Source organism: Cyclospora cayetanensis, unplaced genomic scaffold (assembly GCF_002999335.1).
Source record: "Cyclospora cayetanensis isolate NF1_C8 unplaced genomic scaffold, CcayRef3 CcayRef3_contig_42, whole genome shotgun sequence".
In the NCBI taxonomy this organism is placed as follows: Eukaryota; Apicomplexa; class Conoidasida; order Eucoccidiorida; family Eimeriidae; genus Cyclospora; species Cyclospora cayetanensis.
In genome coordinates this window covers 163,111-189,090 of record NW_020312392.1, presented here as the reverse complement: position 1 = coordinate 189,090, position 25,980 = coordinate 163,111, and the positions used below count along the sequence as shown (strand labels likewise).

The following is a 25,980-nucleotide window of genomic DNA, read 5'->3' as shown; positions in this document are numbered from 1 at the left end:
CATTTAGTCCTGACTGCCCCCTCCCTGACGTGCATTTAAATATGGCAGGTCTGGACTTGTCCGGCTAGCCGTTAACCCCTTACATACTGTGTTCTTCCAACAACTCACAGTTGTGGCTCCAATTGTATTCTGACAATAAGCCACGTGGGAAGTAAGACAAGAACGAATCACAAAATGGCGTTGCTTGCTGTTTGCTGAGCTGTTACAATTAATGCTGCTCTAATCCAAGCACCCATTCCCACCATTCATGTTCCCACTTATTTCCTGGTCCTTAGGTTTACGGACTTAAAGGGCACGTAATCGGCAGAAAATCTAGAGTATTTTCCTTCGCATATTTAGCACAGGAAATAGTTTGACAGAAGTCAAAACACTTTGGAGGCTGACGAGTCCCAAAAAAAGTGCTGTTGCTCCATCCAGCTTCTAATTGTCGAAAATCTGCTTGCTGGACCCTCTGACTTCCGTACACATTGACTCGGAGCCGCCTTTTCCTCTTGCATTGCCGAATACTGCTGCACGGTGCACAAGTTAAGTGCGCCAGCCTGCAGTAGCCATATTAGGCTCCACTGGAGAAATAGGTGCCGAAATGTTGTCAAGTCATAAACATGTAGCAAAGCTAATTACATGGTGAGGCCCCTGCGAAGTTACGTGCGAGAATCGATATATCTACGCTGAATAGCGTTCAGGCGGACGGAAGAATGAGATATCTGCAATCAAATGCATGCCACATACAAGGAAAAAGAACGTCAGTCAGAAAAACAGACGGAATTAAGGTAGACCTTGTTTTGGAGAGCAAGCATGCAAATGAGACTAATTACCGCTTAGCACACGCTTTAAAGCCTCAATAGCTGGACTGCTCTTGAGAGTGCGCGCATGCCGCTATATGGATGACAGGGAGGAAGGGCTTTCGGATCTATGCATAAACAGTAGAACATCGTCACTCATTCACACACCTCTTGAAGGCACTTCGATAGACATGCTGCTTGGTTTTCCGGGTTCCCTGGCTGGCCCTCATCAAATTTGGATATCTCTAGAGTGCTGCCTTCAGGCATCAGGCCACGAATGAGGGTCTCGACTTGTTTCATGCTCTGTGCTAGCGTCGACCTACATAACCAGGCAGGCACATCACGCAAACCCTTCGTGTTACTTCCTAAAAGTTTAGTATATGTGTATTGTGTACTAATCAACGACTTAACTCTGCAAAGTGTTGTAGATACAGCTCGGATCAATAGTGAGGAAAGAACTGCATCAATGTAACTGGACACCCAGACAGCGAAAGCTTTGCGACTTGCCGCATGCGAGCGTATCTCCTGAAGAACTCTTTTTCCGACAACTCGTGTAGCTTTCCCGACCCTGAATCGACATTGGTAGAAGGTCGCAGATGTTGTCTCGCCTTTGCTAGCCATTGTTGAGAGAACTTCAGCGCTACCTGTACTTCCACACACACAGAAAAACACACAAACCCTTGTGGCAAGGTCATACACTAGAAAGGAAGCACTTTCCGAGGCCTTCAAGGCTGAACTGACATAAAGGACTTGGTCGGCGATACTACGGCGCAAGAGAATACGAGGGCAAGAATGCGCCTTCACTTCCGAAGGGCACCGGTTTGAAAAAATGTGGCTTAAAAGGCTCGCCTGGTGTGTTTTTGCCCGACTAAACAAAAATTGCTGCCGATGAAGCTGCTGACTTAGCAAGTGCTCTTGTTGTTCCATCGCATCTTTGGCCAAAGCTTTCTGGTCCTTGACTGCTTCGCTGAGTATGCGCCTTCTTCTTTGTTCAACCCGCTTTAGGAGTTTGCCATGGTGTGTTGCTTTCTGACGTAATTTATCTGCATGAAGAGCGTGCTGCAACTGGCGCATGTCAGCGGCAAGGTCGTTCATCATTTGTTCATGCCTAGTGTGTTTGTGCGACCCGAGATTCTCTCCGGCGTCCCCGTCTTGCGCATTGTCCATCAAGTTGCCTGCGGCTGTAAGCATCATTTTTCTTTCCTTGAATCCTGCTTCCACCAGGTCTTGAACTTGCCTTAGCTTTGCCCACTCTTCATTCTTTAGGTCATGTAGTCTTTGTGTCCACTGGGCCTGCGCTCCAAAGATGGCACACACTGTAGTTGCTCCGGTGCAGAATCCTGTACTTGGGGATCAAAGCATTTTGGTTTAAAGGGAACGAAATAAAAGAGGGGTGAACTATTATTGAGGTTTGCTTTCCGTTATATCAGAATGGGGTTGAATTAAGGCTTCTTGTAATGACTTAAATATGCGGTACTTGAGCCCCCTTCGGGAACGTTGTTGTGAGACAGGGCTGTAGAAAGATTGAGCATTTTCATTAGTGTTCGATATAATTCCTGCATGCTTCCTATGTCTTAGATGCTGCATCACTTCATTCACTATGCATGGAGTACCTCAACCTGCTTAAGCCTTTGGTCTAGTTGACGTTTTTGTATCTTTTCCAATTCCTGAATGGCGCTCTGCGCATAAGCCTGCTCCTGTCTAAGCTCATCAAAGCGCCGCTGGGAAGCCTCTTCCAGGCGACGCCTAGCTGCAGCATATGGTGCACACACTTAGAGGTCATATCTACACCTCAAGGCTAGAGCATTGCACTCCCACCAGCCTCTATCCATTGAGTGCCTAAGACAGAAACTACTCGGAGATGCAGGAAAACGTTTGGGCTCATGTTTCTTGAAGCGAGCAATATTAGAATAACAAACCTTCTTTAGCCTCTTCCAGGTATCCCTTTGCCGACTCGCTACCCTTCGCAGCTAGTAGTCGCAGCCTTCCTGCATCCACAATGACTAGCAGATGAATTGGGGAATCCTCAGATTGCTGCGTTTTTACTTATCTGGCACAAGGGAAATGGCAGTGCAGCAGATTTGTTGCATGTGCGCTGGCTCATTCCTTGGAGAGTAAGCTAAGCAGGACTTGACACAATGGCCAAATAAAATGCATCATCGGTCTCTAATGTCTCCGAGCAGCATTAGTTTGTCTTACACTGAGCATATGCTTCTAAGGTACTATCTCACAATATGGGGCTTAGAGGAGCGTAGAGGGACTGCAGAAGAGGTGAATGGGGTGCAACTGATGCAATTGCTATTTCCTTAGCAGTGACGAATCCCAAAGCACTGCTCATAATAGCTCTCCTACCTTCAAGATTGGTCTGCCACAAGTTTTGCAGCTGATGTTTTTCTTCCAGCTGCTCATTTTGTAGCTTTCGTGACACCTCTTTCCAGTCCACGTGATGCAACTGGGGTTCAGCGTACACGGTACCAGAACACCCAACACAGAAGTGAGCAATTCATGAGCACTTTATGCTACCTGCGTGTTGGTCCTTTCTACATTGCCCATTTACGTAGTGGTCACGGGTTACAAGGATCTACTAGTTCCAAAAACTGCAGGCACATGCCTCTTCTTTGTCGCTTTGATGCGAATCTCGGTCTTGAACAAAGGCCTCGTGTGCAGCCCGCATAGCTTCCAAATGTCTTTTCTCCAGAGCCCGCAGCTGTTTCTGGTACCGCTGGTGAGAATCAGCCCAAAGTTGTCGCGCGAGCTTATCCAGCTCGTGCGGCTCCACCTCGAATTCTATCGAAAAGTCAACAAGTTCTTGGTGTAGCTCACGCTGGAGTTTTTCAAGCTTGTGCTCTCTCTGCAGTTCTAGTAAGTTGAGGTCTTGTTTCAGTTTGGCCTCGAGACGTGCTTTTTGATCAAGTAGTCGCTGGCGCCTATTCTGTATTAGCTGCCGGGTACGCTGGTCCTGGATTAGTCTCTCGCGCGTTGTTTCCTCTTCTGCTTGGCGAGCACGCTGTTCATATTGTTCAAGCAGCTGTGCATGAACTTGTCTATCTCCTTTGTCGGACAATGCATCAAGACACAGCTGCCTTTCGACTCCTGATCCGTCAGATATGCAGGCCTCCAGCGGCTTTCCAGGTGGTCCGTTGCTTTTTATCCCAGGCTGAACTTGATGGGCGGCTGCAGTAGGTAGCGAACATCTCTCAAAGGCTTGCACTAATTGATTGTCTCCGCTCTCTTCGTTCCTGACTCCTGCGTCTCCCGTCGATTTTGTGAGTATCAGTGACTCCAGTTGATCGGGCAAGCATTCAACACAAATCGAGCCGTCTTCAGCACACGGCCTGGCAGCAGACGGTAGCTCCTCGTCTATTAAGTTCGTCGCACTGACAGCTTCTTCCGTCCGCCGGCAGAGCTCATCCAGCTTTTCAAGTTCAGCTTCTACTGATTTTAGTTCCACTTCCGTGTTTCCCATGAGGGCCGCTTTATCTACGCTGAACTCAGCCTCTGCTTGGTGAATTGCCAGGTTGTACAGCAGGTCATGCACAAATTGGTTGCTCTCACTAGCTACCGGACCCCAGCGTTGCTGAAGCTACCAGACAGCATAGACACGCATACAAGATGGACCGCGGGTTATAAAAAATATTCAAAGGCTTCTCCGTCATATACAACACGGGGGCAGACTAAGGAATGCGCTGTGACGGACACTGTGTCCTTATCGCCACTACGGAGGGTTACCTGGATATATCCAGGAGGCAGTAACTAGAAGTGTATGTATGAATGACTGAAAAACATAAATACTTAGGAGGCGGAGGTCTGGGAGAAAACGGTCTGTGGGCTAGGTGGCAGTACCTCAATAATTTCGTTGGCCACATGTAACTGTTGCTTGCATCTTGCCATGTTTTGGGCTGCTTCGGACTTGGACTGGCTCTGCAAGCGGTTTTTTTGGGCTGCCTTATATTTCTGGATATCTTGCATTTTATTTGCGGCTGAGACGTTCAGCGCCCGATCCCAGCTCGAGCAGTACTCTGCTATGTCAGATTCTACAAAGGATGTGCCACGAGCCTGCACAGTGTTGATTCACACGCACATAGAAAGCCAGTTCCTGGTGATAATACTGCGCCGGCGGTAACAAGCTATTAAAAGTGATAAGAAACACAGTGAATTTCTTCAGAAGTGATAAGGAGGAAGGTGCTTGAATGTCTTTTGTTTGCACGACTCCGTATCTAGGTAGGATATTGATGCTCACAGAGATAGTGACCACAGCTGTGGCCTTAGTCTGTGAGTACTCCAACCATAGCATCATAGTTCGCGAGGTTGCGCTATGAACCTGGGTCTCGTGAAGCTCAATGGCAGATGACTCTAGTGCTTTTTCTTCGGCTACACTAGGCTGTGAATGGATTAGCTCCAGTAGTTCATTCTCCTTCGTGCCAAGCATCTTCAAGACTGTGATTTCCTCAAATAGCCGGGATTCTTCTTCATCCTGTACGCAGCATACGAACAAGTGCCAAGCTCGGGCTGCATACACTGTGCAGCAAGTAGCTGCACAGCTTTTAGTTTACCCCTACTTTGTAAATTGGAGACATGTTTGACTTTTGCGCAGGATCCCATGTGCACACATGTATTTTGCCGCGGAAAAGTGGATAAATGCTTCCGTAATAATAATTTTTACAAATGACTCCGTTGCAAGCGAAAAGAGATTCACCCGGCTTCGTCACTGCGCATCTGCCAGATCTTCGAGAAAGCAGTGTGCTTGAGGACACCAGTGTCACTGTTTTGCGGCTATAGCAGCCTCCACAGGTGGGTTTTCTCAACTGGAAGACTTACGCGTGCTCTCGCAGCACGATCCTCTTCAAACACTGCTACATCATCCAGTCGAGACTTCAATTCAGAAAAGTCGTATTGATGACGGCGATAGCCTTCCAGTAGGTGCGTCTGCTTTTGGCACACTGCTTTCCGGGCCTCCGCATTTGCTCCAAAGAGGAAAGCCTTAGACATATTCTGCCTCCAAATCCCAGAAAGCACCCGGTATGCTTCATATGTGAAGCGCTGCTTAACAGCCTACAACGTCACTGTTTTATAGTTAACGCCCAGAGCAGCTCTAGCGGCTGCTTCTTTGACAGTTTGAGGGTCCCGACGGTTGCAGCAAATAGCCTTTCCCCCACCTCGGCAGTTAAAGCCTTGATGGCCATCCTCTGTTTCATCTCTTCCTTTTGCAAGTGCAATAGCTTTGCAGACGCTTCCTGTTCCAGGGTCTCCACAGCTTCGCGATATCCATAAAACGCACGCTTGAGATTGTCAAGGTATTGCTTGTTGCTGCACAAGGGTGTTCAACAGAGAGAAAAAGCGACTCCCCAGCTGTAAATCCTGGCTAAGTCTTTTGGCTACCTTCAAGGGGGCCTTGCACCCCTATAAGCGGCAGTATCGCACTAGAAAACTGAATGTAAGAGCCATATTAATTGGTAAATTTCTTTGCTTTTTAAAAGGTACAGAAGGCGCTATTTTTTTACACTGTGACACTGGGTCTGCCATCACAGACCGCATGCCAGAGCATGAAAGTGAGTAGACTGAGGTAAGTTATGGAGACTTTTGCCTTTGCGGTTATAGAAACGCTATACGGCGCGGGGACGTACATGCGTTTGAAAGCTACAACGGCTGCGGCATGTGCGAGCTGGAACTTCTTTGAGTGCATTTCTATCGTCTGCTGAAACGAGTCTTGCAGTTGCTGCCTCAGTTCCTGTAACCGGATTTTTGTTCTCTCAGGTAATGCACAAACCCGAGATAAATCTTCAAAAGCACAAGAAAAGCCCATCTGCCGCAGCAAGGGAGCTCCGAGTTCTGCCTCTGCAGCTGCGGTGGTCTCAGCCAATCGTATTGCTGCCTCTGTAGCAGCCTTTGCGCGTTCTGACTGCACCCGCAGTACATTTCATTGCTTAAAGTTGCCTGCTAAGCAATGCTGAGCTGTGCCCACACTTTGTAGCAGTGGCCTTTAAGTTTAGGCAAAAGGAAAGCTTAGGTCTTGAGTATACAACAATTCATGCAACTACTGAAGGTGAACGTTTCCTGGGAGATGCTGCTGGAAGGTGTGCCCCTTTAAGGCAGGAGTAGCAGTCATACCAGCAGCCTAGACGTTTCTCCAATAAAGTTTAGCACTGCTTGATGGCGCTGCTCAAGATGCTCATGTCTGATGTCTTTGCGTCTGCCTTGCACCTCTTCCCGGCTTAAAAGCGCAGCTGCTAGGAGTTCAAGGCTGCGCTTCTTTGCCCCCTCGATACTTTCCGGCTCTAAATCACTTGAGTTTTTGCGTTCCTCGTTACCCTTCAAGTACGTGAGGCCTGCCACTACTAACTGACAAACATCAAATTCTTTGCTGGCCTTGCACTTTCTTGCTATAGCAAAGGCTTCGGCCTGGGCTTCGGCAGCAGCAGCCGTTTTGGCTGCTGCTGCAGCATATTGGGCGTGTAACTCCTTTTTGAGTGCCTTACTAAGTTTGCTAAGTGCTGATCTTTCATGCTCTGCCAGTAGATGAACATGCCTCACTGCGGCGTCGTGAGAGGCTTGTAATGAATTGCGCAGAAGCTCCATATGTCCCTCAGACTTAGCCTTGATTTGTGTTTCCTGCTGCTCCATGAGGCCCTGCAGCTCCTTAGCAGCCGTTTTGCTATACGCGGATTTTGTCCAATTGCCTGTTACTTTTGAACACTTCTGTCGTAGTAAAGCTGCAATGGAGCCGCAAAGGTTGTTGACAACTGACGGGATTTCTCCGTCGTGAGCCGTCAGTAACTCCGCCAGAGTCTGATAATGTGTCACAAAGCAAGCAGTACTTTGTGCATATCTGGGATCGGATATTTAAAAGTAAGGCTGACAAAGACTTTTAGCATGTACAAGCTGTAACTTCACTAATCCTTCAGGAAGTACGGTTGCAGCCCCAAGTTTGCAATAAGTTCATTCAGCAGCTTCCGGGAGAATTGTTGCTATTTACCTCTTGTAGTAAGCGATTGAGAGAAGATGAAATTTCGTTGAGAAGGCTGTGGCAAGACAACAGTGAGACCACAGTTTCTCTAAATCTTCTAAAGTTGAATCCAACAAAAACAGATAATCAGAAGACAAGCGTGGTGGCCCTCTATTGTGAATTCAACTCAGGGAATTACACCGGCAACTGAGAAGTTGTAGCGGCAGCTGCACTCGTAGACTTTAATGTTCCGGCTAACCGCGTGTTTTCCTTAAATTTGTTGATAAGGAAAGTTTGTTGCCATTGTAAAACCATGAGGTTCCCCAAGTCTTGGATATCAACCATCTCTTCTCTGCACACGCTGCAGAGAGCGGCGAAAGCTATCTGCTTTTCCTGCCTACGACGCTCAGCCAGATCGACGTGTCTGTGCAAGTACAAAAGGCTCTTAAACCGCCTGGAAACTTGTTTTGCTTCGCGTTTGAGCAACGAGTCATATATAGATGCCAACAGGAAATGTCGCTGTCCTTCAGTGTCTGCGGTGGCCTTAGCAGCAAAGTGGGAAGAGGCTTCTTGTAACTCCACCACTGACTCCCCACTCTGCATCAAATAGTCAAAGGCTCGCGAAAAGCCCCATGACACGAAGCTTCGAACTCAGCCTCCAAGAAGCTAAGCTGGTTATTGGAAGGCACAGAATTAGTGGGGTTATTTTTCTGTTTGCAGATTCCTCCATAGTCATTTTCAATTTGGTAGGCTCATGGATATTACGAAGGGCAGGGGTTCCTTTAGAAACATACTCCTTTGGCCGTCATGGCAGCTGTGTCTAATGAATCAAAGACAGAGGGACCTGCCTTTGTGACGCAGGCTCTGAGGATATCAGCTTCCTTTCTGCCCATGTGTGCTGTTTTAAGTGCTGCAGATTTTTCTCCCTGATGATGTGTGAGCTCCTGCTCTACTAACATAAGCTGTGCTTCTGCGGCTTGCCGTTTCTCCGGGCCTTGAAGAGTTGACAGAATGTAGTGCAACAGGGAGGTGACATGCCGATTACTGATCGGCAGGCCCCCTTCCAGGTGGGCACATTCGATGCGCTGTTTCAAATTGTTCAGCATCTCTCCCACCTGCAAACACACCCAACCAAGAGACTATGAAGACCTTTATATATCACACCGAATCCTTCTTATGCTGCTGCAGCGGACACCCGCTTACGAGCAGTGGCGTGAAGCCCTGCTGCATTTTCAGTAGTCCAGGACTGCCCTGGTGCATCTCAGCAGGGGCTTTAAGAGTAAGTGCATCCTTTGCACCAGCTGAATCGCTTCAGAGCAGGTATCTTCTTCTCGCTTCATTTCCTCCTTCAGTAAAAGGGATATGGTTTCCCGCATGTCGTACAGCTTTTCAAGAGTGGCCTGAGGGTGTGATAGACACAGAAAATCGGCCGGGGGCTACAAACTTACTTTCGGCGCACACAGATTTGCTGTGGCATTGGCTGCTTGCTGTTTGTACACATGGAATGAGCCAATAGCAAACGATGTGGTTCATGTAACACTGCCCGCCAGATCTATATCCTTCACACGTGCCTGGACTACGCGAAGATCTTGGATGTCTATATCAACGTGAAGCCGGTCAAGAGCAGGCTTTACGTCTGCTTCAGGGTCGTACTGTTCCTGTTCCTGCATAACAGCAGCGGTACCCCATGATAGCAGATGCTTTGTTCCAGATCCACCCCAAAGTCTTCTAACAAAGGTTGCGTCGCTGGGCTGCTTGGAAATTCAAAGCCGTAGTCTACAGGGCTTACAAAGCTGTGTACTGATGTTTGTGGCGACGGCACAACACATCTTAGAAGCTTATACGGAGTAATCTCTGGATGGAACTGTCACGCATGGCTCTGGCTACTGTGATTTACGATTTGCAGGGGGCATCGTGGTCCGGTGTCCTCAACGAGACAGATTCAGTGCTCGCTGCATTTACCTCGGTCGGAAACGTACATGCCTACAAGGATGCCCACTTAGACATTGACCCACTACCTCACTTTATTGAGGTGCAGTGTCTCACTGTCGTATCAAGCAGGTCGTCCCGGAGCCTGTAGTGGGCTATCCTTATTGGACCCGTTGGTTTTAAGAACTTTACGTAAAAGTCAATTGCTGATTTGGCGGAATCTTTGTAGCTCTGCACTGCAGTCCTGCTGTGATCCTGACAATAGATATTGCTTGAAGCAGTTGGGGCCCTGGTTGCTGCCCACCGATGCCAGACAAACCTTGCCACAGAACTCAGCAAAATAAGCACGACAAGGAGCAGAGCCAGCAGAAGCATCACGAGGAGACTCCAATTGGGGTCTAAAATGAGTTTGTCTGTCATGAGGGAAATTGCCAGGAGACCAAGAGGACGAAGTCGAATTGGAGTGGGGTTTCTGAAAACAAGCACTCTTGACAGCTGTTTTCCAACACTAACCGGCTAAATCACAGCAACGTTTTATCAATTCAAATGCAGTGCGATATCGGATCCACGATATCTAGCTAAAGGACATAGCCATATGATAGTGGTGCTGCATTTTCATGTCACCGGTTGGGGCTGATATCCGAACGAGGATAGATAAGAAGTAGATCGCATGGACAGGGCCACAAAAGGCTCACTCTGTGTCTCCCGGGCAATGCATGCCTGGTGCCAGCACTCGAACAACTGATATTTTGGCTTTATGCTTTGAAGAGGCAAACACAAACGTTCCTTCGGACTCAAAAGTATGAACGAAGAAACCGCGATCGGCCAGTCGATTATCCTCTGCCGCTTCAATTAGCTGCCGAAAATCGGTGCTATCAAAGGTTTTGCTTGAATTGAGTAACGAATCCTGCGGGTAAGCAAGCTCAGCTCTCAGTGTTGAAGCACGGAACGAAACAGATACACACCACAGTGCAGCAGATACTACCACCAGCGTCTGTGCTTGCTTTACTGGGCAGTGTTGTGTTGCCGCCAAAGCAAACACACCTCTACATACACAGGATATACTCCATCTTTGAGCTCCCAGACAATGGAAGATCCGACTAAAATGCAGGTCACGGAGTTGTTGACTGCCATCGACTGTAGTTCGAAGTTAAAGGACTGCCTCCAGCTTGACCCTAGCCGTCTTAGTACATTCTGTTGCTGCAGTTCCTCAATCTCTCCGACTTGAGAAGCCTCCTGTCCCCGAGGTAACGACTTGGCGCTGGCCTTGGTATGTCTTGAGCTGCGTCGACTCCATGCCAAAAGTCGTTGGTCTGTGCCTCCTGCACGCCACTTCGTTGGCGCCCAGAGAGAACTTGGAGGGGCGTACAGTGCATGCAGCCCCGCCTGATCAGCGCGCTGGAAGTAAATGCGGCAAGGAACCTCCAGGTCCACCAGAAGCTCCTGGAGTCAGGCCACGACACTTCATAACAAACGCGCTGTACTAGAGTAAACATGCATAGCTAGGTACAAAAAGAGCGCTCTAGAGTGATTTCCTAATCCAGCAGAGACATTTGCCGCTCACTCGAAGCATTGAGCAGTACTTGATAGCATAAGTTAAGTCAATATCTGGATGTTCCAGAAGGGTTGTTTCTCCTGTCTGGTGATCCACGAGGTTGATCGCATTTGTGCCGAGGGTGACAGTTGGCAGCACTGACTTGCATTTGCTGCTGCATTGTGCAGCTTCCGCGAGGGCATTTGCGCATTCACAGATGCCTATACTGCTCAGGAAAGTACCACCCTCTGGCCCACACGCTTCCGTACAGTCAACCGAAGCCACACATCTCCCTAAGTGATCCCTAAACTCGGTCGATGTGCAACGCGTAAAAGTCGCTGGCTGACAAGGCAGCGTCCCATCTTGTAGCTCCGCTACTTCCAAGTGATGATCATAGCTCACAAATCTGTGGGAAGTAAGAAGAGATGAAACACTGCATGTTACTCAGCCCCTTATAGTGTATCAGAAGCAAGCAGAGCTTTTAAAGCATTTGTGATCCGGGTCTACCCAGATCAGTGAGATGCCTTCTGCCCTCGTACGAGTCAACTGTTTTGGAGTGCCTGTGAAGCTAGCACTTAATGGAAAGAAGCGGTGGCGCACTGACCCTTGCTGACAGGAACACTTTTTGTCTCCATGCTGGTACACGCGATTTTTGCCCAAGCAAACACATGTAAGCGAACCAGATTTCTTTTCCTCTACCGCATGTGACCCACAGGTGTCACAGGAGGTCTGTAGCGCAGCAATAGTAAATAGCCAGCAAATACAATCAGTTGTTACCGTGTCTACGACGGGCTTTAGCTTTTGATTGATCGCAGCAACCCACAGCAAAGCAATCTACACAGGATGTCATCAAAGACCAACTAAGAATTCCATATATCAGAGAAGCAGGTGTACAGTAAGCCAGTCCGTGTGTTGAATCTGGGGGAACGACCTTCTGCTTGTATGCAATCTTTTGAAAGATTAATGTTAAGCAAATAATTCACGAAGTATGTGGTGGGAAGGGCAGGGTTTTTAAATGCTTAGCGAGGAGCTACGACCATGTGCATTGCGCGTAGAGACATACCATTGCAAGGAAGCGTTGATAAGTCCCCTCGGGGCACGCTAAGCATTCAGCAGCATCCGTCGCCCCTGGTGCTTCCCTGTAGGTTCCCGGACTGCAAGGGAGGGGGACAACCGTTGCAGCAGGACAATAGTAGCCAGCAGGACAGATGTGGCCCCCAGCAGTTAATGGCATTGGACTTGTCGCTCCACCTGCAGATGCCGTCCACAGCCCCACAAGCCTATTAAGTGTAAAACCTGTGCCTGAAGCAACCGTAGTGTACTGTGTGTATTTATACCAACAGTGACAAAAAAATTTAGGTCTTGGCAACTCCGAGGCTGAGCACGGCCGGTCTGGCCCATTACCAGTGCAGACATATCCGGCACTGCAGGGACTGCAGACAGAAGATGCATTTGAGTCTGAGTAGGTCCCAGCTGGGCACAGTTCGCAGCAAGCGTTGACCGTCAAGGTCCCGTCGCATGTTGATTTAGCCTGCACACAGGGGAGGCGGAACGTTGAATCCCGTCGCATTAATCCCTGAGGCTCATGCAGTGCCAGAAGCCAGGACATAGCTAAATACATGCTTTCTAAATTCTTTGGCTCCTTTCCCAATACACGCCAAACCGGCGAAACTGCATGAAAGGTTTACCCGGCTACCAGCAGGGCAAGTGAATGGCTTGGTGGCGCCACCAGGGCAAAAGAAGCCCGTTGGACAGGGCATTGGGGTGTCGGTCTCTTCAGGGCAGTAGTGGTTCGGTGGACAAGGAAGAGGCTCTCCTGACTCTCCGGGACAGTAGAAGGTTTCAGGGCACGGAGTCGGCTCAACAGACCCTGCGGGGCAGTACGTCTTGGGAATGCATGCCAACCGATAGCTCTCGTTTTGCCCCCTCTGTATGACCATATCTGCCTGCCGAAACAGGGATAGTTCAACGGCCTCTAGAGAAACATGAAAACTTCGCTTATGTCCAGGGCAAAAAAAACCTACAGGAATGCGCAGCATTATTGAATGTTTACGTATATGTGAGGCACCAGGGCTCCGTAAACACATATACACAATTCTCGTGCACACCACAGATGTACCTTAGTCTCGTGGAAATATCACAGAGAAACACGATTGTGACACCAGTCAATCCGATTTAAAGCTGCGTTTTTAGTTTTGGTGGAATCTGACAAGCGCTGGAAACTCCTAAGGTTAGCGGCACATACCCGCAGGGCAAGGCGTGCATTCATCCGCGGATTTTGAGCCAATCTGGTCGTTGAATGTTCCTGGGAGACATGGTTCTGGCTCTGCGCTCCCTTGCAGGCAGTAGTGGCCCCATGGGCAGACACTGTTCGCGTAAATTTCCATTCCTTCGGTAGGGCAGGTGTGTCCCTGCGGACGCACTACAAGGGACCTTGTGAAATTTGGACCACGTTGCTTTAGATGTTTGCTGCAGTCGCGTAGACCAATCTAAGTGGGAGTAATAACTCGAAAGGCACGACAAATTCACGTGGAAAAACTGCGTCTGACACGGGAAGAACTGTTTAGGCGATGTAAAAAAGGGTTTTCATGAAGCACTTACTGCTGCACAGGGATTGCACATGTCCGCCTGCATCACTCCGCGCAAGCCTTGATAGGTCCCAATTGGACATGCTGTTGGGAGGTCCTGACCGGGAGGACAGAAGGCCCCTTCAGGGCAAATAATGGGGTTCTGTGGAGTGGCAGCAGCCAAATGGAAGCCACAGCAGAGCTGCGTTTGCACTGTTTATGAACAGCTTGGCAAAAGCTGAGGAATTAACATCCTACTGCTATCTTTGGAATTCGGCCTTTGTGCTTGCTTTGTCCTCTTCCCCAGTAAACAGTCTCATGTGGCTGGGTGTAGCACTAAGCATATGCGGTTCCACCTAGTTACTTTTGGGAGCACACACCAAAGTCAGTGGGCCACATAAGTAGCCAAGTTGACAGTCAACGCAATCGTCCTGTGATTTGGCTCCTTCAGATGCAGTTGCAAGGCCCTCAGGACACCTCTCTGGTGTCTTTGTTCCGGTGGGGCAGTACAAGCCTGAGGGGCATGGCCCGCTGCACTCAAATACATGGAATATATAGAGTTTGCGAAGCTGCTTCTCCCGGTTGGGCTTCGAAAATAGATTCTGGTTTCACTGCTTTAAGACAACCTCGCTGATGGTGGAAGCATCCTTGTGAGTGTGGCCGAAGAAATTTTCTGAACTGTGCACCAAACTTTCAACTCTAGATCCTACGGAAGAAGCTTCTAAACTCAAGTCACTGACATAGATGACTAAGAAGGAAACACACAAAACTGGTGAACTTCATCTTAGTCGATGTCTACTCCTACGCGAGTTGTATTTGAATGCCACTCCAAAACTTGGCAGCTTGTTGTTCATATTCAATAGACGCAGAAGCAATGCCAGGCGCTGCTCCACCTAGACACAGGGTCCCAGCAGGGCAGTCACTCTCCTGGCTGTTTATACAGACTTTCCCTGCTGGACACTCTGCGCATTCGTCCTGCACACTGAAGCCCTTTGCTTTGCCGATGGTTCCTGCCCCGCAAACACTGACTTCGGCCTGACCAGAGGGGCAGAAGCCACCCATCGGGCACTCCTCTATGACTCCAACTGCGCACTTGTACCCGGCGGTGCAGTCTGGGCAAGCCTTCATGCCTACGAAGCAGCAGCAGCTATCGCTCAGCCCCAAAGTGGAATGTTAACAAACCAATATAAGAGAAACAAGCGGTAGGTTTTTATTATCTTAAAGGTAAGGGGCGTTTTTGACTAGCATTTGACCACAGGCCCAACTAAGAGGCCTAAATAATATTCAGCCAATCAAAAGCTTCATTAGTCTTCGCAAGTAAATTGGCAGCAGCAGGAAACTAACAGATAAAGAAAAGAAGACTGGTAAACAAAACAATTAGAGTACCTGAATTGCTGTTGAATGTGCCAGCAGGGCAATCTAGCGGAGTAGATGAGCCTGAAACACACTAAAATACCTTTATAGACACGTGTAACCTGGCACAGCGCCAGTTCCTCATTCCATATATTCATCAGACATTGTTCACAATAAGTGATGGTGAAGGCAGTCATGCTGAAAAAGTGGTGTAGTACATTTTGGGGGCTTGGCTGTACCTGCCGGGCAGTATTTGTGCGGAGGACACACATCTCCGTTTTTTTCCTTTGTAGGAGCTGGCGTTGTTGAACCACCTGTACAGTAGAATCCAGCATAGCACGGCCCATCCCCCGCCGCAGTGATCACAGCTTCATGGGCACAGTAGACTCCAGCTGGGCAGGTGGAACACTCTGCTTCCCCTTCTGTGTCCTTGTACGTCCCCTTGGGGCACGCGGTGGGGACAATCTGCAAAACAGAGGAAAAAGTGGCATTGACCGCGTCAACTTGCTACTGCTAGTTCCTGCTTCCGAGAATGCGGTCGATTTAAAAAGATTCGTGGAGTTGTAAAATTGAATCAGCTGTAAAGGAGGATGCAGATCCACTGGGAACACCAGTCTGCGCCAGGCCTATCCACGCTACTACCAATTCTCACCGCCCCGCTTTCGCATGTGTAACCTGCTGGACAAAGCACTGCTGAAAGCGGTAGGTAGGCTGTGACTGCGTCATTAATCTGTGATCCAGAGATGCACCACGTCCCTTGGTCGCATGGCCCAGAAGGCTCAGCAAGGCCGGGTGAGCTGCAGTACTGCCCTGCACAAAGGCACTCTCAATCGACGGTGTAAGGTGATAAAGAATTGGTCACCTGTCAAAGCTGCGGAATTCGCAGGGTAAAGAATAAAGCGTTATGTTTCCTGAGGTGAGTTGGCACGATGACAGCATCCCCTTTAGGGAGCAGTCAAACACAGGTGAGCAGCTAAATGAAAGTCACTAGCTTTTGTGCTTACCAGGAGGGCATTCCAGGCAGCCCCATTCGTCTGGCTGCCCCAGCTGGTCATTATAAGTTCCCACTGGGCATTGCCGGGGATTTATGGCCCCTTCAGGGCAATAGGAGCCTTTTGTACACCATATATTGGGTGCCTCCGTAAGTCCTAATGCACCAAAAATCAGCAGGCATTGTCGCTCTACATCGGGCATCAGGGGTGTCTAATGGCACGCCACCCCAGTACTAAAAGATGGGGCTCATAAACATAGGTACCCAGCAAAGTAAGCTCATCGATGCATTTGCTTACCCTCTTGCTGGCAGACTCTCCCAGGAGGGCAGGGATCACAGGCATAGCTAAGGCCTTTCGTAGGCCCATACGTGCCAATGGGACAGACTCTGGAGTTAGTAGTACCCCTAGGACAGTAGCGACCTTTAGGGCATATTTCTCCTGTGCTCCCCTCTAGTGGCCTTCCTGTTACTGCTGCCCCGTAACAGACAAAACCCTCATCACAGGGCTCTTGAGTTCCTGAGCTTTTACAGTAGACCCCAGCACCACATTTAAGGCACTCTACCGCTGAGGCGGCCCCGCGACGCGTGTGGCCGGTGCCACTAGGGCAGTGAGTTGGGGTCCAGGAGCCCTTCGGGCAGTAGGTGTTTGCAGGACACCTGCGGAGTAGAGAAAATACACTTGGCAAGGGGTGAGCTGTGCTGCCGTGGTAGTGCGTTCTATGCAATAGAGGAGCCTATTTTGCAAAGAACTCTGTCAGGAGCACCAAAAAGACTTACACTAATGCATAGACGCACGGTAATACCCCGTTGCAAGGGTCTTCCACTGCAACGCTGAGATTATGGTCAGTAATCTGCCCGTTGGCAGTAAACATTGATTGATATTGGACTGCATTGCCTAGTGTGCCAGCCCCCAAGCGGCAATAGTATCCAGCAGGACAATCCAGAAGATTACTCTTAGTACCCCAAGAAGAGCAATATTTCCCTGGGGGGCAAGAGAAGCAGTCATCTTCTGCTGCACCACCTTTGACACTTCTATAGGTCCCGGGAGGACAGGGCTGGGGACTTTGTGACCCTTCTGGACAATAATTTCCCTCTGGACATGCTATGGGTGGCTGCGCTGCGTCTGCACAGTAGAAGGCTGCGGGGCAGTTGGTGCAGCTTGTGCTGCCTGCGTCTGCCTGGAAAGTCCTGAAACACGAAGAAACAATAACGACTTTGCTAGTCAATGTTAGCCTGCAAGTGTCACCAGCCTCATGTATCATGCACCGCGACAGCTATCGCTCCTCTGCTAGCATAATACCGGTAAAATGTAGTAACTAATGGCACTCATACTCCATGTAACGCTCAAACCGTTCTCCTAGTAGCAGGGAGAGAAGCAAGGAGTCACTTGAGAAAGCAACAAACTCTGACCTCTATCTTCACGTTAATTGTCAAGGGTAAAGGGAAAGCATTCAAAGGATAAAAAAGACACGTCTCAAAGAAGCAGATAAGTTCTAATTTTGTAGTTGTGGCTATGTGCTGCGTTGTGGCGTGTATGCCCGGGGACTATAGATAACACACTGCAAAGTAAGACAAAAATTTTAATCAATAGCTGAACGGGAACCCGTTGGAACAATTTTTCCGTGCGAACCCGGGACTAGGATGCAGCAGTTATGGGGCCTGCCTAGCATAGTTACCATCGGCTTTGTCCTCCTTGCACCCTGTATTGCAAAAACTAGTGCCATTCGCCTTAAGTTGTAGCATTTAGATCAATGCTCACCCTGGCTGGCATGCTTGGGGCTCCCCTGTTGCGCCTCCACACGCTGAACCCGAGGGACACAGCTCTTCTGCGACATCCTGATTGGATAGCCAAGCACGTCACGTGGAAAGCCAGGTACACGTCATAGACAGTCAAGCAAAAGTGGTGCTGAGCTGCCAATTCAGCTGCAGCTATAGATTCAACGGTCTATCACATGCACAGCACGCAGCTTTTTTCAGCTCAGGCAAGTCCATCACTACTTGTCTTGTTATGCCATCTAAACCACATGCACAATGATATGGACGCACTTTAGACCCTTCAGGGCAGACAAAACCCTGAGCGCATTCACCCGCAGCCTTTTGAAGGCCGGGACTTGGGCAGAAACTCCCTGCAGGGCACGGGTCGCACGAACTCGAATCCTTGCCAAGTCGATGCTGCCGCACGGATCCTGAGCAAAGAGATAAAACGGCACCAGCTGGTGATTCTAGTACAAAATGTGCGTGTTCAAAAGTTCGAAAGCTTTATTTCAGCTGTAGAGATGGGGGTGAATACCCGAAATATGTGGCAAGGGGACATGCACAATAGATGAAGTACAGGTGAGAAGCGCACAGCCAGCCAGACCGTCGAATGCTACTCACCACTAGGGCAGGCTATGGGCTCTGAGGAGCCGACCGGGCAGTAGTGGCCTGCAAGAAAATGACAGTGTAGAAGAGGTGGGCAAATGCAAAATGGTGGAAGAAAGAATACAGCTCCAGTGTCGCAGAGGGAAATACAGAGTACAACGGAAGACAAAAAAATAAATTCTGCAAGCGTGCGCTTAGAGTGTTGTGGGGGAATGAGTTTGCATCGTCCATAAAACACTCGCCAGCAGGACAAAACCCTCCAACGGATCTGGAGGGGCAAGCATCAGTAGGTCCCTGAGGACTGTCCGATTCGCTGGAGTTGACACAAAAATGCCCTGCTGCACAAGTGCCCTGAGGCTCAGTCAGATGTGATCGTCCACAATACATTCCAGGAGGACATGGCACGGCAAAGCGGGTACCCAAGGGGCAGAAGCCGCCTGCTGGGCAAGCTGCCCCCCCCGTCGTAGAGGCCCCCGAAAGTCCAGCTGCGGCTGCAAGCGCCTCAGAAAGCGGAACTAAAGTTTCTGGAACGGCGGAGGTTGACTGAGAAATACAGTAATATCCTTCTTCGCAGTTGGTTGGAATGGCGGTCCCAGAAGTGGGGCAGGCCTTCCCTGAGAAGTCCGGACATGACAGTTTCACTCATTCTCCGCACGCTAAATATGCCGATGTGCTTAGCAGTCATTGCACGAAAATGGAGATCTTTTCATTGCCGTTCTCTCACCGGCGGGGCAGGGGAGGCAGGAGTCCACGCTGGTAGCTCCCTTAAATGGCATATACGTCCCTGTAGGGCACGGTGCTTGGCCCGCTTCTCCATCGCAATAGGCTCCTGCTTCACATTCCAGAAGCTTTCCTCCTAAGCAGGTCAAGCCGGCAGGGCATGCGCTGCAGAGGGAGGATCCATCAGCAAAGGTTGCAGTGCCCACGGGGCATGTGGCGGGAGTACCAGAGCCTTCAGGGCAGACCTTGCCGCTGGGGCAAATTTTGCTCCAAGGAGAGCTGGCTCCCTCTTCGCAATAAAATCCAGCAGCACAGAGCCCGGTGATTTGCCCTGGAACTGCACTGTCACAGTATTGTCCGGCAGGGCACTTCCTGCATTGCATGAGGGAGCCTGAGCCACTTTGGGTGCTGTACTTGCCCCTGGGACAGGGTAGAGCATCAGCAGCTCCCTCCACACACACGAACCCCACAGGGCATAGTGTAGCAGAGTCCAGGCTTGAGGTTCCCGCCTCGCACAGGAGACCTGCGGGGCACTCCATATCAGGTTCCGTCAAACCTTCTTTTGTACATAGCTTGCCTGCGCACACATTGTTGGCAGCACTCGGCTGAATCCATCTCGAATCCAACCAGACCAAGAGATTCTATGAACTATTGGCCTTATCTGTGTAACCTTCATGCAACCCCAATACTGGGCACTTGTAGGCTGAAATTGCAATGCAGCCTCACCTGGCGGACACGTAATGGGGCTAGCCACTCCAGAAGGACAGTAACTACCGGCCGGGCAGGGCAGCGCTGCGATTTCTGTTTGACTGCTTTGGTCTCCCACTGGGCAGTACGACCCGGCAGGGCAAGCTTCTTGGGGAGATTCGATGCCTTTGGAGGTACATATTTTCCCCGGTGGACAGGGCTGGCACTGCCGTACATGCATAAGCCCCTGTGTGGGTCCAAATGTGCCTGCAGGACACTGCAGGGGAGCACCGGTGTCAAGGCCGGCTGGACAATAGTTGCCCGCAGGACAACGAGTTTTGGTGTAGTCCGCGACTCTAAGGCCGCAAAGAAAACCTGCTGGGCAAGGTTTGCACTCTTTCGCCCCACTCATCCAGTTATATGTTCCTGTAAAAGAAGTAGAGAAGGGCACCAAAGCACATCCTCGGTGCCAGACGTAAAGAACAGGCGGCAGCTGCACTGAAGGAGAGGAAGGCCCAATGAGAAAGAGCCAGGAACTGGAGGGTGCTGAAGAGACAGGAAAATGTAGAAATCTATTCACTAATTACCGGATGGACAAGGGAGTTCAGAAAACACGCCTTCTGGGCAATAAGTCCCAGCTCTGAGGAAAATTAGGCAAGAAGACGGGGTGACGGCACGGGATTCGAATAGAAAGCTACTTTATATTAGTCAGGTCAATTGACAGTATCTATACTCTTCTGTGACTGAGGTAAAACGGTTGCTTCCCTCAGAAAATAGTGTAACCCGGAGAGTCAGTGCCATCTAACGAAGGCGCACGAAAGGCCTCCCAGAAAGAAACCTTACTTGCAAGCAACAGAATACGGCGTTCGACTTCCGGCTGGACAGAGGTATCCTGCAGCGCAGCTGCCTTCTGGACTTGACAGTCCCGTTCTGGAGCAGTAGCTGCCTTCAGTGCATTTACTGCACTGATAGGATACCACTAGACTTTCACTGGCCCCGTATGTCCCCGGGGCACACAAGTGTGGCCTTTCCATACCCTGTCAACCCAGAGGGTGTTCATCACACCGCAAGGCGCAAAGTCACCTTTGAAGCCGCTAGCAGATAAAAAAAAGCAGCAGTTAACTGTCCATTGTGAAAAGCGCGTAACTCCTTTTTTGAGCCACTGTCTACCATTTTAGGGCCTTCAAATCAGAACAGCCATCCAGATACCTAATCCCAGTATTCAGCGCTCAAAGACAATTTAAGGCGTCCTGCGTGTATGCATCTCTCAACGTTTATTGGCAGTTCTACATATGGCTGGCAGGTAGGCCTACTCGGGGGCAGTAAGTCCCCCTCGGGCATGGTCCACTTGTTCCGTGCTCGTTTCGTTCTGGTCTTGGACGTGTCGCCCCGGTGGCACAGAAGTAGCCCTCATCGCAGCTTCCTGACACAAGCTGATTTCCCTCGCCCATGCAGTAATATGTGGGCGGGCAGGGCATGCAACTCTCTGCTGAAGGCTGCATTGTCCGTGAACTAAGAGTCCCTTCGGGGCATGGCGTTGGTTCTTCTGATCCTTCTTCGCAGTAATACCCAGCAGGGCACTGAAGCATGGTCTCTGCGCCAGTATCTGGACAGTAAAACCTGCGCGCCCATTTTGTTCTATAGAACTGTAATATTATCCGTCTGCCTCTAGAGGTGCTGTGCCAATATCTGCTATGGTTTTTGTTTGTGTTTTCATCTGCCTCGGCTTCTTGGCGTGCTGCCACTTCGTCGACCTCTAGATGTAAAAGCGATGCCCCATGGGCTTACTGACACAGTTATACGGCATGTGGTGGCAGGGCGAACGACCCGTAAAATGCTTAGACTTAGTTGTTTGTGAGTGACTGGGCAAAGCACTGACCCAGCTACACACAGAGTGCATTGCGCTTGGCCCTCGTTAGGGTTGAACGTCCCTCTAGGACATGGAGTAGCAGCACCAGCTCCCTCCTCCGAGTAGTGTCCTTTTGGTGCCAGCTTTTGTCTGGGGTTGCTGGCTCCTTTAGGGCAGATGAAACCGGCTTCGCACAACCCGGTGGGTGCTGTACTAGTACTGCCCTCACAATAGTACCCGGGTGGGCAAACAGCACAATCGGCAGGGCCCAAACCAATCTTGTCTGGATTATATGTCCCAGCGGGACACGGTTGCTTTGAGAGGGCTCCAGAAGGGCAGTACCCCCCAAAGCTGCAAGCACTGCCGCTGATCCCGTCGGTTGGGCGTGGACTTGTGGAGCTGCTCGAGCAAATGTACCTGTGGTGGTCATAAATCGGAGTTAAGCAATAAGAAAGGCGCATGTTTGCTCCTTATATTTGAGGCGCTGATTGTCGCGCCCCACCTTCGGGTTTTAGAAGCTCTATCAAAGCGTGCCGAGGGCAAGACGAAGAGCGAGGCTCGTCGGAGCCATCCGAAGGATCTCTATGGGGGGCCTCTACGTGGTATTGAGGTAAGGTCATGACAAATAAAGACGGGATATGGGGACCGTATAAAGGCCTGTGCATTGGCATACCCAGCAAGGCATGTGCCAGAGGGCGCTGAGAGACCTGTGCCAGAGCAAAAGTACCCCGCAGGGCACTTGAAGCAGTCCTCAACAGAAGTTCCCCCAGTAAAGCCACGGTATGTGCCCTCCGGGCAACGCTGGGCTACTGAAGAACCTGCAGGGCAGTAATGACCAGCGGAGCAAGGCAGCTGCACCAATGTTCCATGCTGAATCTGACACGTGACCCCTGGATCGCAAGGCTCGCACTCCTCCACTGACTTGCTACCGGGGCTCCTGCCCACAGTACCTGAATTAGCAACACCCAAGTATGCTAGCTACAAGTTTGCCGACTAGTGAAGGCAGCAAAAACACACAGATGCAGATCTACTAGAAGCTGACGCAGAGGCCCGGCGAGTACCCAAAGGGAATTCTGGCATTCTGTCCCTCGGGGGGCAACAGCGATACTAATGAAGTCTTCAAATAATTGCTCTGATATTACCGGCTGGGCAAATCATTTCCTTGGAGCTGGATGATCCCTCAGGGCAGTAATAGCCAGGCAGACAGCTCCCTGAGGGCTCTGTAGACCCCGGTGTATCCACATAGGATCCAGCTGGTGCCGGCAGGCATTCATCTATCGCAGTAGCGCCTAGATTCAAGCCGTATGTCCCTACAGGGCACGGAAGAGGGGGAGAAGAGCCCTGAATCAAGCACGCAGTGCCAATTGTGTGCAGAGCAGCCTACCACGCCTGTAGCGAGTACTACACACTGTGTACATTTTGCGGATTTTAAGAGCACAATGCACAAGAGCGGCTTTATAAATTGATTTACTAGAAGCAAATACGACCTTTGGCTTTGAATATGTGCAGATTCTGGCTGCTTTTTTTGTGAATGGCTTTTGACCAGGAATAAGCTCATGCACTGTATATTTTCGGAAGTGGACAATTGTCCTAGTAAAGCTCACACCAGTACAATAGTGCCCTGCGGGGCAGCCATGGGTGTCCAGTGACGGCTTTACCGCAACCTGCATCCGCAGCATACGCGACCATCTGTGTGGACTGCAGGTCCACAGAGGATGTGAAGGTGTAAGAGTGGAGAGAATTCTCGCCCCTGCGATCGGTAAGACAGGGATTTCTTCGTATCAGTACATCTTATGCCGAGCTGCTGTCTGGCGAATGATTGGATAAAGGAGGTGCGTGGCTGATTATATGGGCAAAGGTATGACTGCTAGCTCGTTGCTCAGACTCGAAATTAGTGTCGCCGGAGGAACGCAAAGGCATGGTATACACAAAGAGTCACTCGATGTGCCATTTGGACTACGCGTATCTGAAAGTGTTTGCCAACTAAACCTTTCACTGACTGCACAAATGTACTGGAGCACTATGCACAGTAATGCTCAATGTGAGTTTTCGTCACCCCTGGGAGAGTACATGTGAATCCAGGCTCGCATTCTTTCTCTAGCATGTCCTCATAAGTCATCTGCTCCTCATCACAGTAATAGCCAGCTTGGCAGGCTTCACACTCGGCTGCTCCTGTGCCGGAATATCCCCCAGGATCGCAAGAAGTTGGGCTAATAGAGCCAATAGCACAAGCACTTCCAGGGGGACACGGCTGACAACTCGATGCAAGGGAACTACCGTCTGAGCAACCACGCAGGAAAGATTAGTGGCCGCTAGCCACGTGCAATGTAGCGGGAAATATGGCAGCAAGCTTCAAGAACGCTTCACGTTAGCCTCTAGACGCCATGTATCTAGGTAATAGGTAGCATGTTCTAAACGAGCATCTGACTACAAGTCAGTTAATAGCACTCGTGGGAGGTTCACCACTGGATGCTGACCGTTAAAGGTTCCAGCTGGGCAAGTTCTTGGAATAGAGGTTCCCTTCTCCGGGCAGAACATCCCCGCTGGGCACGTGAGGCAGTCACTCAGGCTTGTAGAGCCGGTCCTGCAAGGGCCATTTAGCCATTTATACACACAAGACAAAACGTGAGAGTGCACATGTCACCTGTGCAGCGTAAAACAGAACAAATTGTACCGGTATATATGAATATTGAAACGCAGACTGTAAAAGCCAGTGGACAGCAAATGCCCTGCAGCCTTGCGCATTGCAAAATAGAAGCAAGGACGCTTACGCAAGTTCTGTGACAAGACTGGTGCGCACGGAACTGAAGAAATAGTAAGACTTCGCTCCTCATTTCTGAGGGTGTGGCCTCCGAAATTCGCAGTTAGCCTATTTCTGCTTTTTGAAACACAGCTCGGTCAATCAAGGGTTGAGGGCACAAGTTTAAAATTCAGGGATTTTACTTGGTGTTGTATGTCCCCGCTGGGCAAGGAATCCCAAGAACCAATCCTTTTGCGTCACAGTAATGCCCTGAAGGGCAGTTGTCTGGGGAGGTTTGTGCGAGGCTGGCGCAGTAGCTGCCTTTGGGGCAGGCCAGGCAGCTGCTCCGTGATGTGGCCAGAATGTTGGGATTGTAGGTGCCTGGAGGGCAAGGGATAGATCTGGAGTCGTGTGTGCCAGCTGGACAGTAATATCCAGCAGCGCAGGCCTCTTTGTGGTTTCCAAAGGTGCAGCCATAGCCTAGAACAAAGCGGAAAGAAACATGAAAGAAACTATGTGTGGGGTAGTCGTCCCACGCTATGACAGCTGCCTTTCCGTTCTGTGTCACCGACATTGAAAGTGGATTTTAGAAGGATGTCTCGACGCAAGTATGCACATACGCTTTAGCAGGAGGTGCTACACGAGTAGCTTACTGCCCCGCCATGCCTAGATTTAAGTCTTTGAGCACACCCCCATTTGTATGCTGGACAACTAGCTCTGCACAGTGTGCGTAGAGGTGCGTGTGCAGAAGCTAGCTAAGTGCTGTGAGCGGTAATAAAAACGCTATCTTTGTGTAGTGATGCAAAAGGACTAGAAAGCTTGCCCGCAGGACACAACCTGCACCCTTCCATGCTGCTGGCGTTAGCTGTAGCTAGTGTCCCTGGAGGGCAGGGAAATCCTTCGAGAAAACTGCAGCAGGCAACGTCAGAAAATCATACCAATGCATTGAGCAACCGAGCCAAAAAGAGAGACAAAAATGGACAGGGGGTTAGGAAGAGCTTGAAGAGAGCCACTTGCTCACGCTGTTCCTTCTGGCAGCATGTTGCCGAAGTAAGGGGGATCTAGTGCTTTGTTCACGTGGTACGCGTGGCAGTACTTCCCTTGGGGGCATATGGAGCAATTGTTCTGGACACAACACCCGAGTAAAAGAGCACGGCAATCATTAGCTGGTCGCAATTCAGCAACCCTGAAGGTGTTTCCACCTATGGGCTTGGCTTTTCAGCAGAATTAACAGCAGTGTAATAACGAAGCCGCATATTCTTAAAGACCGAGTGAAAGCTGAGGGATTGAACATGTGCTTTTAGAAGCAGCAGTGTGCTCGTATTAACTTCACAGATACAGCTGCTTCTATTGCACTTCCAAGATGGTATCTCATGTGTCTCATCTTACCAAGCTTTTCTGGTTCCCGTTAGGGTTCGACACGTATCCTGGGGGACATGGCCTCTCTCCCATAGAAGTCTGTGGTTGCATATAGGCAGGCAACGCATTGAAAAGGTGAATAAGCCAAATTTAAGAGACTTCAAG

General features: G+C 49.9%; 1 protein-coding gene across 1 annotated transcript; it reads right to left on the bottom strand.

Annotated features, from left to right (window-relative positions):
- Positions 1-641: 641 nt before the first annotated feature.
- Positions 642-25,355, bottom strand: LOC113146601. Its single transcript, XM_026334450.1, has 53 exons — positions 25,280-25,355; positions 24,660-24,936; positions 24,194-24,300; positions 23,773-23,996; positions 23,321-23,380; positions 22,859-23,057; positions 22,390-22,666; positions 21,747-22,133; positions 21,298-21,487; positions 20,775-20,904; positions 19,907-20,293; positions 19,185-19,757; positions 18,703-19,074; positions 18,476-18,523; positions 18,146-18,285; positions 17,859-17,935; positions 16,877-17,287; positions 16,398-16,756; positions 16,113-16,256; positions 15,761-15,918; positions 15,348-15,573; positions 15,142-15,192; positions 14,717-14,885; positions 14,136-14,286; positions 13,790-13,918; positions 13,434-13,599; positions 12,877-13,208; positions 12,593-12,719; positions 12,252-12,439; positions 11,793-11,917; positions 11,219-11,594; positions 10,699-11,097; positions 10,350-10,561; positions 9,772-10,126; positions 9,297-9,389; positions 9,024-9,125; positions 8,520-8,840; positions 7,985-8,322; positions 7,756-7,801; positions 6,891-7,568; positions 6,407-6,681; positions 5,939-6,089; positions 5,601-5,774; positions 5,023-5,256; positions 4,626-4,838; positions 3,410-4,365; positions 3,135-3,262; positions 2,702-2,770; positions 2,396-2,532; positions 1,632-2,075; positions 1,290-1,426; positions 951-1,101; positions 642-704 (listed from the first exon to the last, which is right to left on the bottom strand). Exons 1-53 carry the CDS (start codon positions 25,305-25,307, stop codon positions 642-644), a joined length of 12,264 nt encoding a protein of 4,087 aa, XP_026190235.1. The 5' UTR covers positions 25,308-25,355.
- Positions 25,356-25,980: the final 625 nt, after the last annotated feature.

What these genes read in the sequence shown, in the direction of transcription:
- LOC113146601 (XM_026334450.1), bottom strand. Translation starts at nt 25,307, where the DNA reads ATGGAAGGGTGCAGGTTGTGTCCTGCGG. An exon ending in ACGACCTGCTTGATACGACA is followed by an intron (nt 9,390 to 9,771) that starts GTGAGACACTGC and finishes GCTGTTATGCAG; the next exon opens with GAACAGGAACAGTACGACCC. An exon ending in AAATTTAAGGAAAACACGCG is followed by an intron (nt 7,802 to 7,984) that starts GTTAGCCGGAAC and finishes GTCTTGCCACAG; the next exon opens with CCTTCTCAACGAAATTTCAT.